The 12,318-nt window shown below is 48.1% G+C and overlaps 1 protein-coding gene across 3 annotated transcripts in view; it reads left to right on the forward strand.

Annotated features, from left to right (window-relative positions):
- Positions 1-12,318, forward strand: part of STXBP4 (syntaxin binding protein 4) — a 131,906-nt gene that overhangs the window by 1,832 nt on the left and 117,756 nt on the right. Inside the window, exon 1 of one of the 3 annotated variants that reach the window (XM_069752505.1) lies at positions 2,995-3,078. The exons of the other annotated variants lie outside the window; for them this stretch is intronic. Coding sequence (XP_069608606.1) covers positions 3,019-3,078 — 60 coding nt within the window. The 5' untranslated portion in view covers positions 2,995-3,018. Of the gene's footprint in view, positions 1-2,994; positions 3,079-12,318 lie in introns of those variants that run through there. 3 annotated transcript variants of the gene reach the window in all.

A 12,318-nucleotide genomic window follows, 5' to 3' on the forward strand; every position in this document is an offset into this window, starting at 1 on the left:
GCTCCAGTGTGTCAGGCCACGCCTCCCGTAGGTTGCTCCAGTGTGTCAGGCCACGCCTCCCGTAGGTTGCTCCAGTGTGTCAGGCCACGCCTCCCGTAGGTTGCTCCAGTGTATCAGGTCACGCCTCCCGTAGGTTGCTCCAGTGTATCAGGTCACGCCTCCCGTAGGTTGCTCCAGTGTGTCAGGTCACGCCTCCCACAGGTTGCTCTAGTCTGTATCAGGCCATGCCTCCCACAGGTTGCTCTAGTCTGTATCAGGCCATGCCTCCCACAGGTTGCTCTAGTCTGTATCAGGTCACGCCTCCCGTAGGTTGCTCCAGTGTGTCAGGCCACGCCTCCCACAGGTTGCTCTAGTGTATCAGGTCACGCCTCCCGTAGGTTGCTCCAGTGTGTCAGGTCACGCCTCCCACAGGTTGCTCTAGTGTATCAGGTCACGCCTCCCGTAGGTTGCTCCAGTGTGTCAGGTCACGCCTCCCACAGGTTGCTCTAGTCTGTATCAGGCCACGCCTCCCACAGGTTGCTCTAGTCTGTATCAGGCCATGCCTCCCACAGGTTGCTCTAGTCTGTATCAGGTCACGCCTCCCGTAGGTTGCTCCAGTGTGTCAGGCCACGCCTCCCGTAGGTTGCTCCAGTGTGTCAGGCCACGCCTCCCGTAGGTTGCTCCAGTGTGTCAGGCCACGCCTCCCGTAGGTTGCTCCAGTGTGTCAGGCCACGCCTCCCGTAGGTTGCTCCAGTGTGTCAGGCCACGCCTCCCGTAGGTTGCTCAAGTGTGTCAGGTCACGCCTCCCATAGATTGCTCCAGTGTGTCAGGCCACGCCTCCCGTAGGTTGCTCCAGTGTGTCAGGCCACGCCTCCCGTAGGTTGCTCCAGTGTGTCAGGCCACGCCTCCCGTAGGTTGCTCCAGTGTGTCAGGCCACGCCTCCCGTAGGTTGCTCCAGTGTATCAGGTCACGCCTCCCGTAGGTTGCTCCAGTGTATCAGGTCACGCCTCCCGTAGGTTGCTCCAGTGTGTCAGGTCACGCCTCCCACAGGTTGCTCTAGTCTGTATCAGGCCATGCCTCCCACAGGTTGCTCTAGTCTGTATCAGGCCATGCCTCCCACAGGTTGCTCTAGTCTGTATCAGGTCACGCCTCCCGTAGGTTGCTCCAGTGTGTCAGGCCACGCCTCCCGTAGGTTGCTCCAGTGTGTCAGGTCACGCCTCCCACAGGTTGCTCTAGTGTATCAGGTCACGCCTCCCGTAGGTTGCTCCAGTGTGTCAGGTCACGCCTCCCACAGGTTGCTCTAGTCTGTATCAGGCCACGCCTCCCACAGGTTGCTCTAGTCTGTATCAGGCCATGCCTCCCACAGGTTGCTCTAGTCTGTATCAGGTCACGCCTCCCGTAGGTTGCTCCAGTGTGTCAGGCCACGCCTCCCGTAGGTTGCTCCAGTGTGTCAGGTCACGCCTCCCACAGGTTGCTCTAGTGTATCAGGTCACGCCTCCCGTAGGTTGCTCCAGTGTGTCAGGTCACGCCTCCCACAGGTTGCTCTAGTCTGTATCAGGCCACGCCTCCCGTAGGTTGCTCCAGTGTGTCAGGCCACGCCTCCCGTAGGTTGCTCCAGTGTGTCAGGTCACGCCTCCCACAGGTTGCTCTAGTGTATCAGGTCACGCCTCCCGTAGGTTGCTCCAGTGTGTCAGGTCACGCCTCCCACAGGTTGCTCTAGTCTGTATCAGGCCACGCCTCCCGTAGGTTGCTCTAGTCTGTATCAGGCCATGCCTCCCACAGGTTGCTCTAGTCTGTATCAGGCCATGCCTCCCGTAGGTTGCTCTAGTGTATCAGGCCATGCCTCCCGTAGGTTGCTCCAGTGTATCAGGTCACGCCTCCCGTAGGTTGCTCCAGTGTGTCAGGTCACGCCTCCCACAGGTTGCTCTAGTGTATCAGGCCACGCCTCCCGTAGGTTGCTCCAGTGTGTCAGGTCACGCCTCCCACAGGTTGCTCTAGTGTATCAGGTCACGCCTCCCGTAGGTTGCTCCAGTGTATCAGGTCACGCCTCCCGTAGGTTGCTCCAGTGTGTCAGGTCACGCCTCCCACAGGTTGCTCTAGTCTGTATCAGGCCATGCCTCCCACAGGTTGCTCTAGTGTATCAGGCCACTCATCCCAGAGGTTGTGAGTCGCCCGCCAGGGCCCTGGGGTACTCGGTACTGGATCCCGGACTGGCCATCTGGCAAATGCCAGAAGGGCCTGTTTTGTCATGGGCTGCCTTGTCTGCTACATTGTTAGCAGAATCGGTGTTCTCAAGACGCCCATACTGTTAAGTGTTGTGACGGAGCACAAAGTCGCTGACTCCATCACTTTCCCCAGCAGGCCCGGTATCATTAGAAATATTGTTCTGGTGCTTGGGGACGGAGAAAACATGGGCCTGTGTGATTTCAAATGCCAGGGCTGAATTTCAGCCCCAGTCCATACCTGCCGGGTTCGGTACTTAAAGGGATGTGTCGCGGCGACCCGGGCCGTAGCCCTGGGCCCCCATGTTAAAAGGACGGCCTTTAAAGGGGTTTGTGAAATAATAAAAGTTTGTGACGCCACCTGTGGTATTCGGTCAGGGGTTACCAACGCTGCTTAAAGGGGTCCACTGGGGTGATGTTATGGCAGCAGGGATGGCATGGCTTCCCACAGGTGAAGTAGGTCCCCAGAGCTCCCGGTGTAATAGATGAAGATGGTGATAGGTGGTGTAGTAAGAAACAGAGGACACAAGGTTGAAGTCTCTTTACCTTTTTACTTGGTTTAAGGCAGCGACAGTCCAGGGTACTGGATCACAAGAGATTGTGGTGGTCCGGCTGGCTTGGAAGCATCTCAGGAATCCCCCTAACTAGGTGGAGTTGGAAGCCTTCCTTCTAGCGCTGTGGTGCTGTAGTCCCTTGCTGCCTTAGGCCTCGCACAAGGTCCTCACGTTCTCTCTCTGTCCCCCTTTACGTTCTCTCTCTGTCCCCCTTTAGGTAGGACACCAACCCGCACGACCGGTAACTCGAGCCTTTTTACAGGATGTCTATCACGACCCGGGCTCTATCTGTTACTGGGTCCTCGGATGTTAATAGTGGACAGGTAACTTGAAATCTAGCTGTCTGCCGGTTTCTGCTGTGGGCCATGAAATTATCCCCACAACCTCGGTCTTCCGGCTACCGGTATATGTTCTCAGCGTGGAGGAAGTTCAGTCACAACTTCTCTCTCCAGCTCTTCACTTTGAAACGAGGAAGGAGCAAAGGCAGTCTCTTTACAAGTTGCTCTGCTTTCTCTTTCCTTCCCAGGAGCTGCAGAATTAGCCCCAGCGTTCCTTCCTCACTCTCCTCTCACCAACTGTCTAACTCTCCCTAACTACCTAGCAACTGACTCCTGCCAAACAGAGAGAGCAACGCCCCTGAATTCGGGTGTAGAGCTCCTCCTTCTGGCCTGGAGTCAGAACGGTGTTGTATGTGCTGAATACCTGTTAAAGAGATCCTTCTTCGCTTCCAAGCATGACATCATTCTCCCCGTGAGGAAAGCAATGCCACTGTAACAACCAACTATCTGGGGTGTTACGGTTGCTCTAGTGTGTCAGGCCACGCCTCCCAGAGGTTGCTCTAGTGCAGTGTTCCCCAACTCCGGTCCTCAAGAGCCACCAACAGGTCATGTTTTCAGGATTTCCTTAGTATTGCACAGGTGATAATTGCATCACCTGCACAGGCAATAATTCCATCACCTGTGCAATACTAAGGAAATCCTGAAAACATGACCTGTTGGTGTCTCTTGAGGACCGGAGTTGGGGAACACTGCTCTAGTGTGTCAGGCCACACCTCCCTTTGGTTGCTCTAGTGTGTCAGGCCACACCTCCCTTTGGTTGCTCTAGTGTGTTAGGCCACACCTCCCTTTGGTTGCTCTAGTGTGTCAGGCCACACCTCCCTTTGGTTGCTCTACTGTGTCAGGCCACACCTCCCTTTGGTTGCTCTAGTGTGTCAGGCCACACCTCCCTTTGGTTGCTCTACTGTGTCAGGCCACACCTCCCTTTGGTTGCTCTACTGTGTCAGGCCACACCTCCCTTTGGTTGCTCTAGTGTGTCAGGCCACACCTCCCTTTGGTTGCTCTACTGTGTCAGGCCACACCTCCCTTTGGTTGCTCTAGTGTGTCAGGCCACACCTCCCTTTGGTTGCTCTAGTGTGTCAGGCCACACCTCCCTTTGGTTGCTCTAGTGTGTCAGGCCACACCTCCCTATGGTTGATCTAGTGTGTCAGGCCACACCTCCCTTTGGTTGCTCTACTGTGTCAGGCCACACCTCCCTTTGGTTGCTCTAGTGTGTCAGGCCACACCTCCCTTTGGTTGCTCTAGTGTGTCAGGCCACACCTCCCTTTGGTTGCTCTAGTGTGTTAGGCCACACCTCCCTTTGGTTGCTCTAGTGTGTCAGGCCACACCTCCCTTTGGTTGCTCTACTGTGTCAGGCCACACCTCCCTTTGGTTGCTCTAGTGTGTCAGGCCACACCTCCCTTTGGTTGCTCTACTGTGTCAGGCCACACCTCCCTTTGGGTGCTCTAGTGTGTCAGGCCACACCTCCCTATGGTTGCTCTAGTGTGTCAGGCCACACCTCCCTTTGGTTGCTCTACTGTGTCAGGCCACACCTCCCTTTGGTTGCTCTACTGTGTCAGGCCACACCTCCCTTTGGTTGCTCTAGTGTGTCAGGCCACACCTCCCTTTGGTTGCTCTAGTGTTATGCTGTGCTATCAGGCAACACAGCGTGCAGTAATCAGCGCACATACAGTGATATGGCAATAACCCAAAAACAATAGAACAAGCTCTGAGACGTGGAATCTCTGCAGACTGCAATACCTGAACCTATCCTCACACAACTAAAAGCAGCAGTGGATTGCGCCTAACAACTACCTATGCAACTCGGCACTGCCTGAGGAGCTGACTAGCCTGAAGATAGAAATACAAGCCTGACTTGCCTCAGAGAAATACCCCAAAGGAATAGGCAGCCCCCCACATATAATGACTGTTAGCAAGATGAAAAGACAAAACGTAGGAATGAAATAGATTCAGCAAAGTGAGGCCCGATATTCTAGACAGAGCGAGGATAGCAAAGAGAACTATGCAGTCTACAAAAAACCCTAAAGCAGAACCACGCAAAGGGGGGCAAAAAGACCCACCGTGCCGAACTAACGGCACGGCGGTGCACCCTTTGCGTTTCAGAGCTTCCAGCAAAAGAGAATAGCAAGCTGGACAGAAAAAACGGAAACAAAAACAAAGTAACACTTATCTAGCAGAGCAGCAGGCCACAGGAAAGATGCAGTAGCTCAGATCCAACGCTGTAACATTGACAAGGAGCAAGGAAGACAGACTCAGGTGGAGTTAAATAGCAAGGCAGCCAACGAGCTCACCAAAACACCTGAGGGAGGAAGCCCAGAGGCTGCAATACCACTTGTGACCACAGGAGTGAATTCAGCCACAGAATTCACAACACTCTAGTGTGTCAGGCCACACCTCCCTTTGGTTGCTCTACTGTGTCAGGCCACACCTCCCTTTGGTTGCTCTACTGTGTCAGGCCACACCTCCCTTTGGTTGCTCTACTGTGTCAGGCCACACCTCCCTTTGGTTGCTCTAGTGTGTCAGGCCACACCTCCCTTTGGTTGCTCTACTGTGTCAGGCCACACCTCCCTTTGGTTGCTCTACTGTGTCAGGCCACACCTCCCTTTGGTTGCTCTACTGTGTCAGGCCACACCTCCCTTTGGTTGCTCTTGTTGAGTCCTCTTCCGTCCCTGGCTTCCTGGATTGAGGAATCCAAGTAAATGACACGCAGCACAAAGGTTGTGTGTTCATAAACAGGGGTAGCCCCGGAGCACGCCTGCCTCACTGGGCGCTGCCCCTTCTTTATATAGTAAGAAGTTAGGCATTTACAGACATGCGCACAAGCGCTCATATTTCATAATCACTTACAAAGCAAATCTATACTAGTGAAAAGTTACAATATCTGGTATGTGGGTGAAAGGCTACAATATCAAGGAGAAATGCGCACGTGATTACTTCTATAAAAGGAAATGTCAAGTTTGCTGTGCAGAAGCAGATTTCATCTGGGAGACAAAATGGATCCTTTGGTTCAGTCTGGTCTCCACAATTCCCCCCTTTGACATATTCTTTTATTATTTGTCATAAATTTTTGCATGAAGCTTGTGCATTTTCTTCTTTATGCGGCAGTATACTAAAATATAAAAGAAAATTAGTACGGCAATAATAAACTTTATACTCTTGCATCTATTACACAAAATTTATTTGTGCATACTGAGATACCCTTGAGTACAATCTTGAATAACACATATATGATTACAATAATCATAACTATATGTATTATGCTCTGCATAATCCCGGCAACCCACCCACCGATCCCTCTGAACCAGTTGGCTGGGTTAAGAAAAGAAAAGGTATCTGACCACCAGCTATCCTTATTTTGGTCATTGTCTTTGTCATACTGATCCCTGAGTCGTTGTACGTCTTTTAATTTAAATCTCATACTCATAGTACTATTCGGGTCTATATAATGACAGCAGGTGGGTCCGATGATTTGACACATACCCCCTTGTGAGGCAGTTAGGTAATCCAATACCAGGGTATGTTGGTTGACGACTATTATAAGCTGATTCTGTACAGCTACACTAGTGTTTAGTATATCCAATATATCCCAGATCTGATCATCTAGATAATCCGTGGCTCTAACTAATTTATCCCACATTTGTGTTAACATAGGATAAATAAAAATGGTACTAGCAATTTTGTTGGGAATTCCCATTTGTACTATATGTGGCCTCCCCGAGGGACGTGGTGAGTTATCTGCAGCTCTTTTATACAGTGTGTGCTTGGGCACGGCTTGCATATTCACTTGTTTATTTGAAATTATGAAAGTAGCTGGGGTTAGGCGTCCTAATGTACAAGTACCCTTTATACCTACGGGAAGCCATTTATATGCTCCTCCGCATATCCAAAATGTACCCTCAGGCAGATCCCATAGAGCTGAGTGCTGCAATACCAATCTGTGAGCCAAATCCACAAAACTAGATACATTCTGAAGCATACACCAAGAGGGTTTTTGTCCCAAGGGGCTACAGTACCCGGCTGCGGGATTCCCACATACATGCATTCCGTTGACATACTCATTGGATTCATTACAAACCAGGTTCCCCGGCTTACTTGTACAACTGTTATCATCACCTTGGGGGAACAACTCAGAATGTTCCCATTTTCTATTATGTATGTATCTTTCCAATACTACAGGTTTGAAAGCATCAGAGGGAGGGGCGGTTGTACTGAAACTGAGCTGTAGATTTTCTGTGGGGACCTGTCCTAAATTAGTTAATCCAGTCTTATTCCTAGGGACCCAGGCCCCACCATTATAGGCCAAATATTGTAGATGTGTACTACTCCCTGAGAGATTACCCTGCCACCAAGGAAATTCTACCCATCCCACAATTGGTATGGCGATTGTAGTATTCCATAGCCTAGCATTACCAGTTTGGTTGTTGGCCAGGTTGTCTGAACAATTAGGCCAAGCGAATATTTCTTCTGCTGATACGGGAACTGCTAGAAAAGGTATACTTGTGGCTGATACCGGCGAATGGGTACAGATTCAACAATCTGTCAGGGTTTGTGTATTGTTTAACAAGTCGTGCACTAATTTTCTATGATGTTGTACGAATCTATTGTTCAAAGGGGCTAAAGAATTTAGTCTTTCCCATGCCTTTGTTGTGGTTAACATTATTAACATCAATATCATGAGTTTTATACTGCTTTTTTGCAATGGCTTGCATGTATCCATGATGCCTTTCCTTCAAGCTTGACTGATGTAGGTGTTGTCAACAGGACTTGGAAGGGTCTGTCAAATCTTGGTTCAAGAGCCTTTCTGGTGTGTCTTTTTATATAGACTTGATCACCTGGTTCCAACTTGTGACTTCCTTCAGTGTTATCAGGATCTGGAAGGGAAGCAAAAACTTGTGCATGCACCTTAGTTAATTGTTTCTGAAGATTTTGCACATAGGAAGTCAGTGATTCAATATTTAACACAAGTTGCTGTGGAAAGTAACATCCTAAATTGGCAGTCCTGCCAAACAAAATTTCATATGGAGACAGTTTAGTCTTACCCCTTGGGGTATTGCGTATTGAGTAAAGGGCCAGTGAAAGGCATTCTGTCCAAGGCTTTCCTGTTTCAGCCATGGCTTTCTGTATTTTTAATTTTAAAGTTCCATTCATGCGTTCTACCTTACCAGAACTTTGAGGATGATACGGAGTGTGTAACTGACTTTCAACACCCAACATTTTTAGTACATTTTGAAATATTTCTCCAGTGAAATGAGTACCCCTATCTGACTCGATCACTTCAGGGAGACCATAACGGGGCACCAGTTCGGTAACTAGCTTTACAGCAGTGTTTTTAGCTGAAGCCTTCCGAACTGGATAGGCCTCTGGCCACCCCGAGAACATGTCTACACACACACCAACACATACTCATACCCATTACTCTTTGGCAGCTGGATAAAGTCTATCTGCAACCGTTGAAACGGGTAGAGAGGTCGGACGTGGTGCTTCATAGGGGTCTTTGCTGTCTGTCCGGGATTATGTGTCAGGCATATAGCGCATGCAGCACAATAGTCTCTTGCGTAGTTGCCAAAACCTGGAGCCAACCAGACTTGCTTTGCCAGTAGTGTCATTGCATTTGCAGACACATGCGTAGGGTGATGTAATCCACCAACTACTATCGGGTACCAGGCTCTAGGTAGACATATTAGTCCATTTTTCTTCCAAATTCCCTCTTGTTCTTCTGCCCCTTCCTTTTTCCACCTGTCCCTCTCCTCTTCTCCTGCATCTTCCTGTGCTTGTCTCAGTCTATCTTCAGTATTTTCTGTGGGGTTTACAGTATGGACCTGTTGTAAGGGTTTGACTGCTGCTGCTTTGGCTGCTTTATCAGCCCTATCATTTCCCCTAGATTCCCTAGTGTCGAGTCTCACATGTGCAGCTACCTTGATTACTGCTACTTCTTTTGTTTCTTGTGCAGCCTCTAAGATCTGTTTGATCAGAGAAGCATGTTTTACAGGTTGTCCTGACGCTGTCATGTAACCTCTAGCTCTCCAGATTACTCCAAAATCAAACACAATACCATGTGCATACCTAGAATCAGTGTATATATTAGCTGTGTGATTCTCAGCTATTTTTAGAGCTTCAATCAATGCTGTTAGTTCTGCTTCTTGTGCAGATTGTTTCGGTGGAAGCGGTTCTGCTTTGAGAGTTTCAGATTCTGACACAACTGCATACCCTGTATGGAAGTTACCTGTGTCATCTGCAAACCTACTACCATCTATAAACAGCTCTAAATCTGGATTTTGAAGTGGTGTTTCGGATACATTGGGTAAGCCTACCGTTTCTTGTAAAATGAGCTCTGTACAATCATGTGTATCTGTAGGGAAAAAATTTGCGTGTGGATCAGTGTCCTTATTCCCCCCTTTAGACTCGAGAGGTAGCAGTGTAGCTAAATTGAGAGTCTGAAGCCTAGCAAATGTGATAGTAGAGGGGAGCAACAAAGAACACTGTAGCCGCAAATGTCTGGCCATGGAAATGTGTTTTGGTTGGACCTGGTTTAATATCCCATAAACATCATGTGTAGTTTGAACTGTGAGTGGATGCTCTAGGACAATTTCTGATGCTTTGTCCAACAATAGTGAGACAGCAACAACTACACGTACACAGGTTGGCGCTGCTCTAGCTACGGGATCTAACCTTGCTGAAAGATATGCAATTGGTCTTTGTTTCCCTGCATGCTTCTGGGTAAGAACTCCTGTAGCATGGGAATCAACTTCTGCAGCCATAAGCTGAAATGGTTTGGTGTAGTCTGGTAGCCCTAACGCTGGAGCTGAAACAAGGGCATCTTTTAATTGTTGGAACGAAATCTGACCTTCTTTTGTCAACAAATAAGGTTCACTTTTTACACAGTCATACAGTGGTTGCATTAGTTGACTGGCATGTATAATCCATTGTCTACAATGAGACACTATTCCTAAAAATGCTCGTAGCTGTTTATGATTTCTAGGCTCATTCATCTGTCTTATTGCTTCAGTTCTTTGAGGTGTAAGATGCTTTTTACCTTGAGAAATGCAATGACCTAGAAAGACCACTTTGGTCTGACAAACTTGTAGCTTTTGTCTATTCACTTTACACCCTTCTTTTTCTAGGAAACATAGTAAACTCACAGTGGACCTTTCTGCAGTTTCTAGATCTGGGCAGCAAAGTAGTAGGTCATCCACATACTGCAAAATTACTACCTGTGGTTCGGGTTCAAACCTCTGAAGGACTGTTTGTAGGGCATTTGAATAAAGAGTAGGGGAGTGTATCATTCCCTGTGGAAGGCGTGTCCACGCCAACTGTTTGCCCTTAAATGTAAATGCAAACAAATGCCAACTGTCTTGGTGTAAAGGAACCGAGAAAAATGCATTTGAAAGATCTATTACAGTAAACACTTGAGAACTGGCTGGTATCTGTGATAGTAACGTATGAGGATTGGGTACAACTGGGGTGATTGGATCTAGAACTTTGTTTATTTCTCTTAGATCATGTACCATACGATATTTGGGCATAGAACCCTTATCAAGAGTTCTCTTCTTGACTGGATACAGAGGAGTGTTAGCAGGTGATTGTATCTCTACCAAAACCCCTTTCTCTCTATATCCCTCTATCTGTTTTGTAATCGCTAGTTCCTGCTGGGCACTCACAGGGTATTGTCTGAGCTGTGGGAGAACAGTTCCTGGTTGCACAGATAGTTTTACAGGAGAGATATGCAATAATCCCACATCAGTGTCACCCTGTGCCCACAGTGTTTCTGGGACTGTTGAGAGGTCTAGATCTGTGGTGTACTCTTTTTCTTCAGTATAATCCTCAAAAGCCTGAATTCTGACATATTGTTCTAATGTTTCCGCATCATCAGGGATAGTCAGCATGACTGTGCCATCTTCCCTAAAATTGATGTTAGCTTCTAATTTCTTCAAGACATCAGTTCCCAACAAACATGTTGGGGCACCTCTGGCATACAAAAATCTGGATGCAAAACATTTAGGTCCTGATGAGACCTCTAGGGGCACAGTATATGGTAGTGTTCGAATTACCCCATCATAACCCTCAGCAAAAGTTGTTTGTTGTGAAATATCTTCCGGGTTTGGAAGAAAATCTTGATTCAAAATTGAGGAAGTTGCACCTGTATCTATTAAAAATGGAATCTCTCTTCCCCCCACATTCACCTGTATTATAGGTCTTCTAGCTGGTAGGGAAGTTTGTAACACATTGAGTCAATCTGAGTCTGGTATGGGACCATCCACTATGGATGTCTGTTGGATGTCTGAGGGCTTATTCTTTGGTACAAATTTTCCTGATTTTATGTCTGCCTGCTTCTTTCTACATTCTTTCTGGAAATGTCCTGGTTTCTTGCAGTAATGACAGGGAAAATTATGTCTTGCCCTTCCACCTGTTGTGTTTGCTTGTGCTATTCTGACAGGCTTATGATTTTCTCTTAAATCCAACTCTATCCCTACGGCTTTTTGCCTGGCCAAGTGTGGGTCTTCCAAGGTTCTCCAATCAGGAGTTGCAGCCTTAAGTTTTTCCTTTACTTTTGGAGACAATCCATCTATAAAGGTTTTTGTAATTAACCTCATCATTCCTGGAGCGGTTAGATCTATTCCTTCATCTCTAAAATTATTCTCTACCCCTAGATAATATTCATCTACCGATTGTCCAGGTCTCTGAGCCACCACTCCCGTTGTTCCTCTCTGCCTCTGTTTCTGCCTCATGAAAACTATTAAATGGTCTACAAATTGTGTTCCTGATTCTATCGTTTGTAAGGCACCTTGTCCCGCTTGTCCCTCTTGTAGCTCCTGTCCCACCTGTGGCCTGTGTCCCTGTAGATGTGTTAGCAGTTCCTGGAAGAGACCAGGAGTCATTTTCATTCTACATAATTCCTCTCCATCTGCCCAGACTCCTGCATGAGTCTGCATAATTTGCTGTATATACTGTGCGAATCTAACTGGGTACTGGGTAGGATCTGGTGCATTATGTAGAAGAGACATTCCTTCAGCGGGGGACCAAGGGAAGTATTGTCGGGTTTGGTGATATCTAGTTGCCATTGCTCCATCTACACCAGTTTCTCTGAAGGGTTTCGGTACTATCCTAACAGGAGCTAACAATTGATGACCTCTGGGGGCCCCACAGGCAGAACATTCAGTTCTCCAGTCTGGATTCTGCTGGCCACAATTTTTGCACACCCATCCTTCCACCCCATTTAACCCAGGATAT

The sequence above is a fragment of the Ranitomeya imitator genome, chromosome 2 (genome assembly GCF_032444005.1).
Source record: "Ranitomeya imitator isolate aRanImi1 chromosome 2, aRanImi1.pri, whole genome shotgun sequence".
Lineage (NCBI taxonomy): Eukaryota > Metazoa > Chordata > Amphibia > Anura > Dendrobatidae > Ranitomeya > Ranitomeya imitator.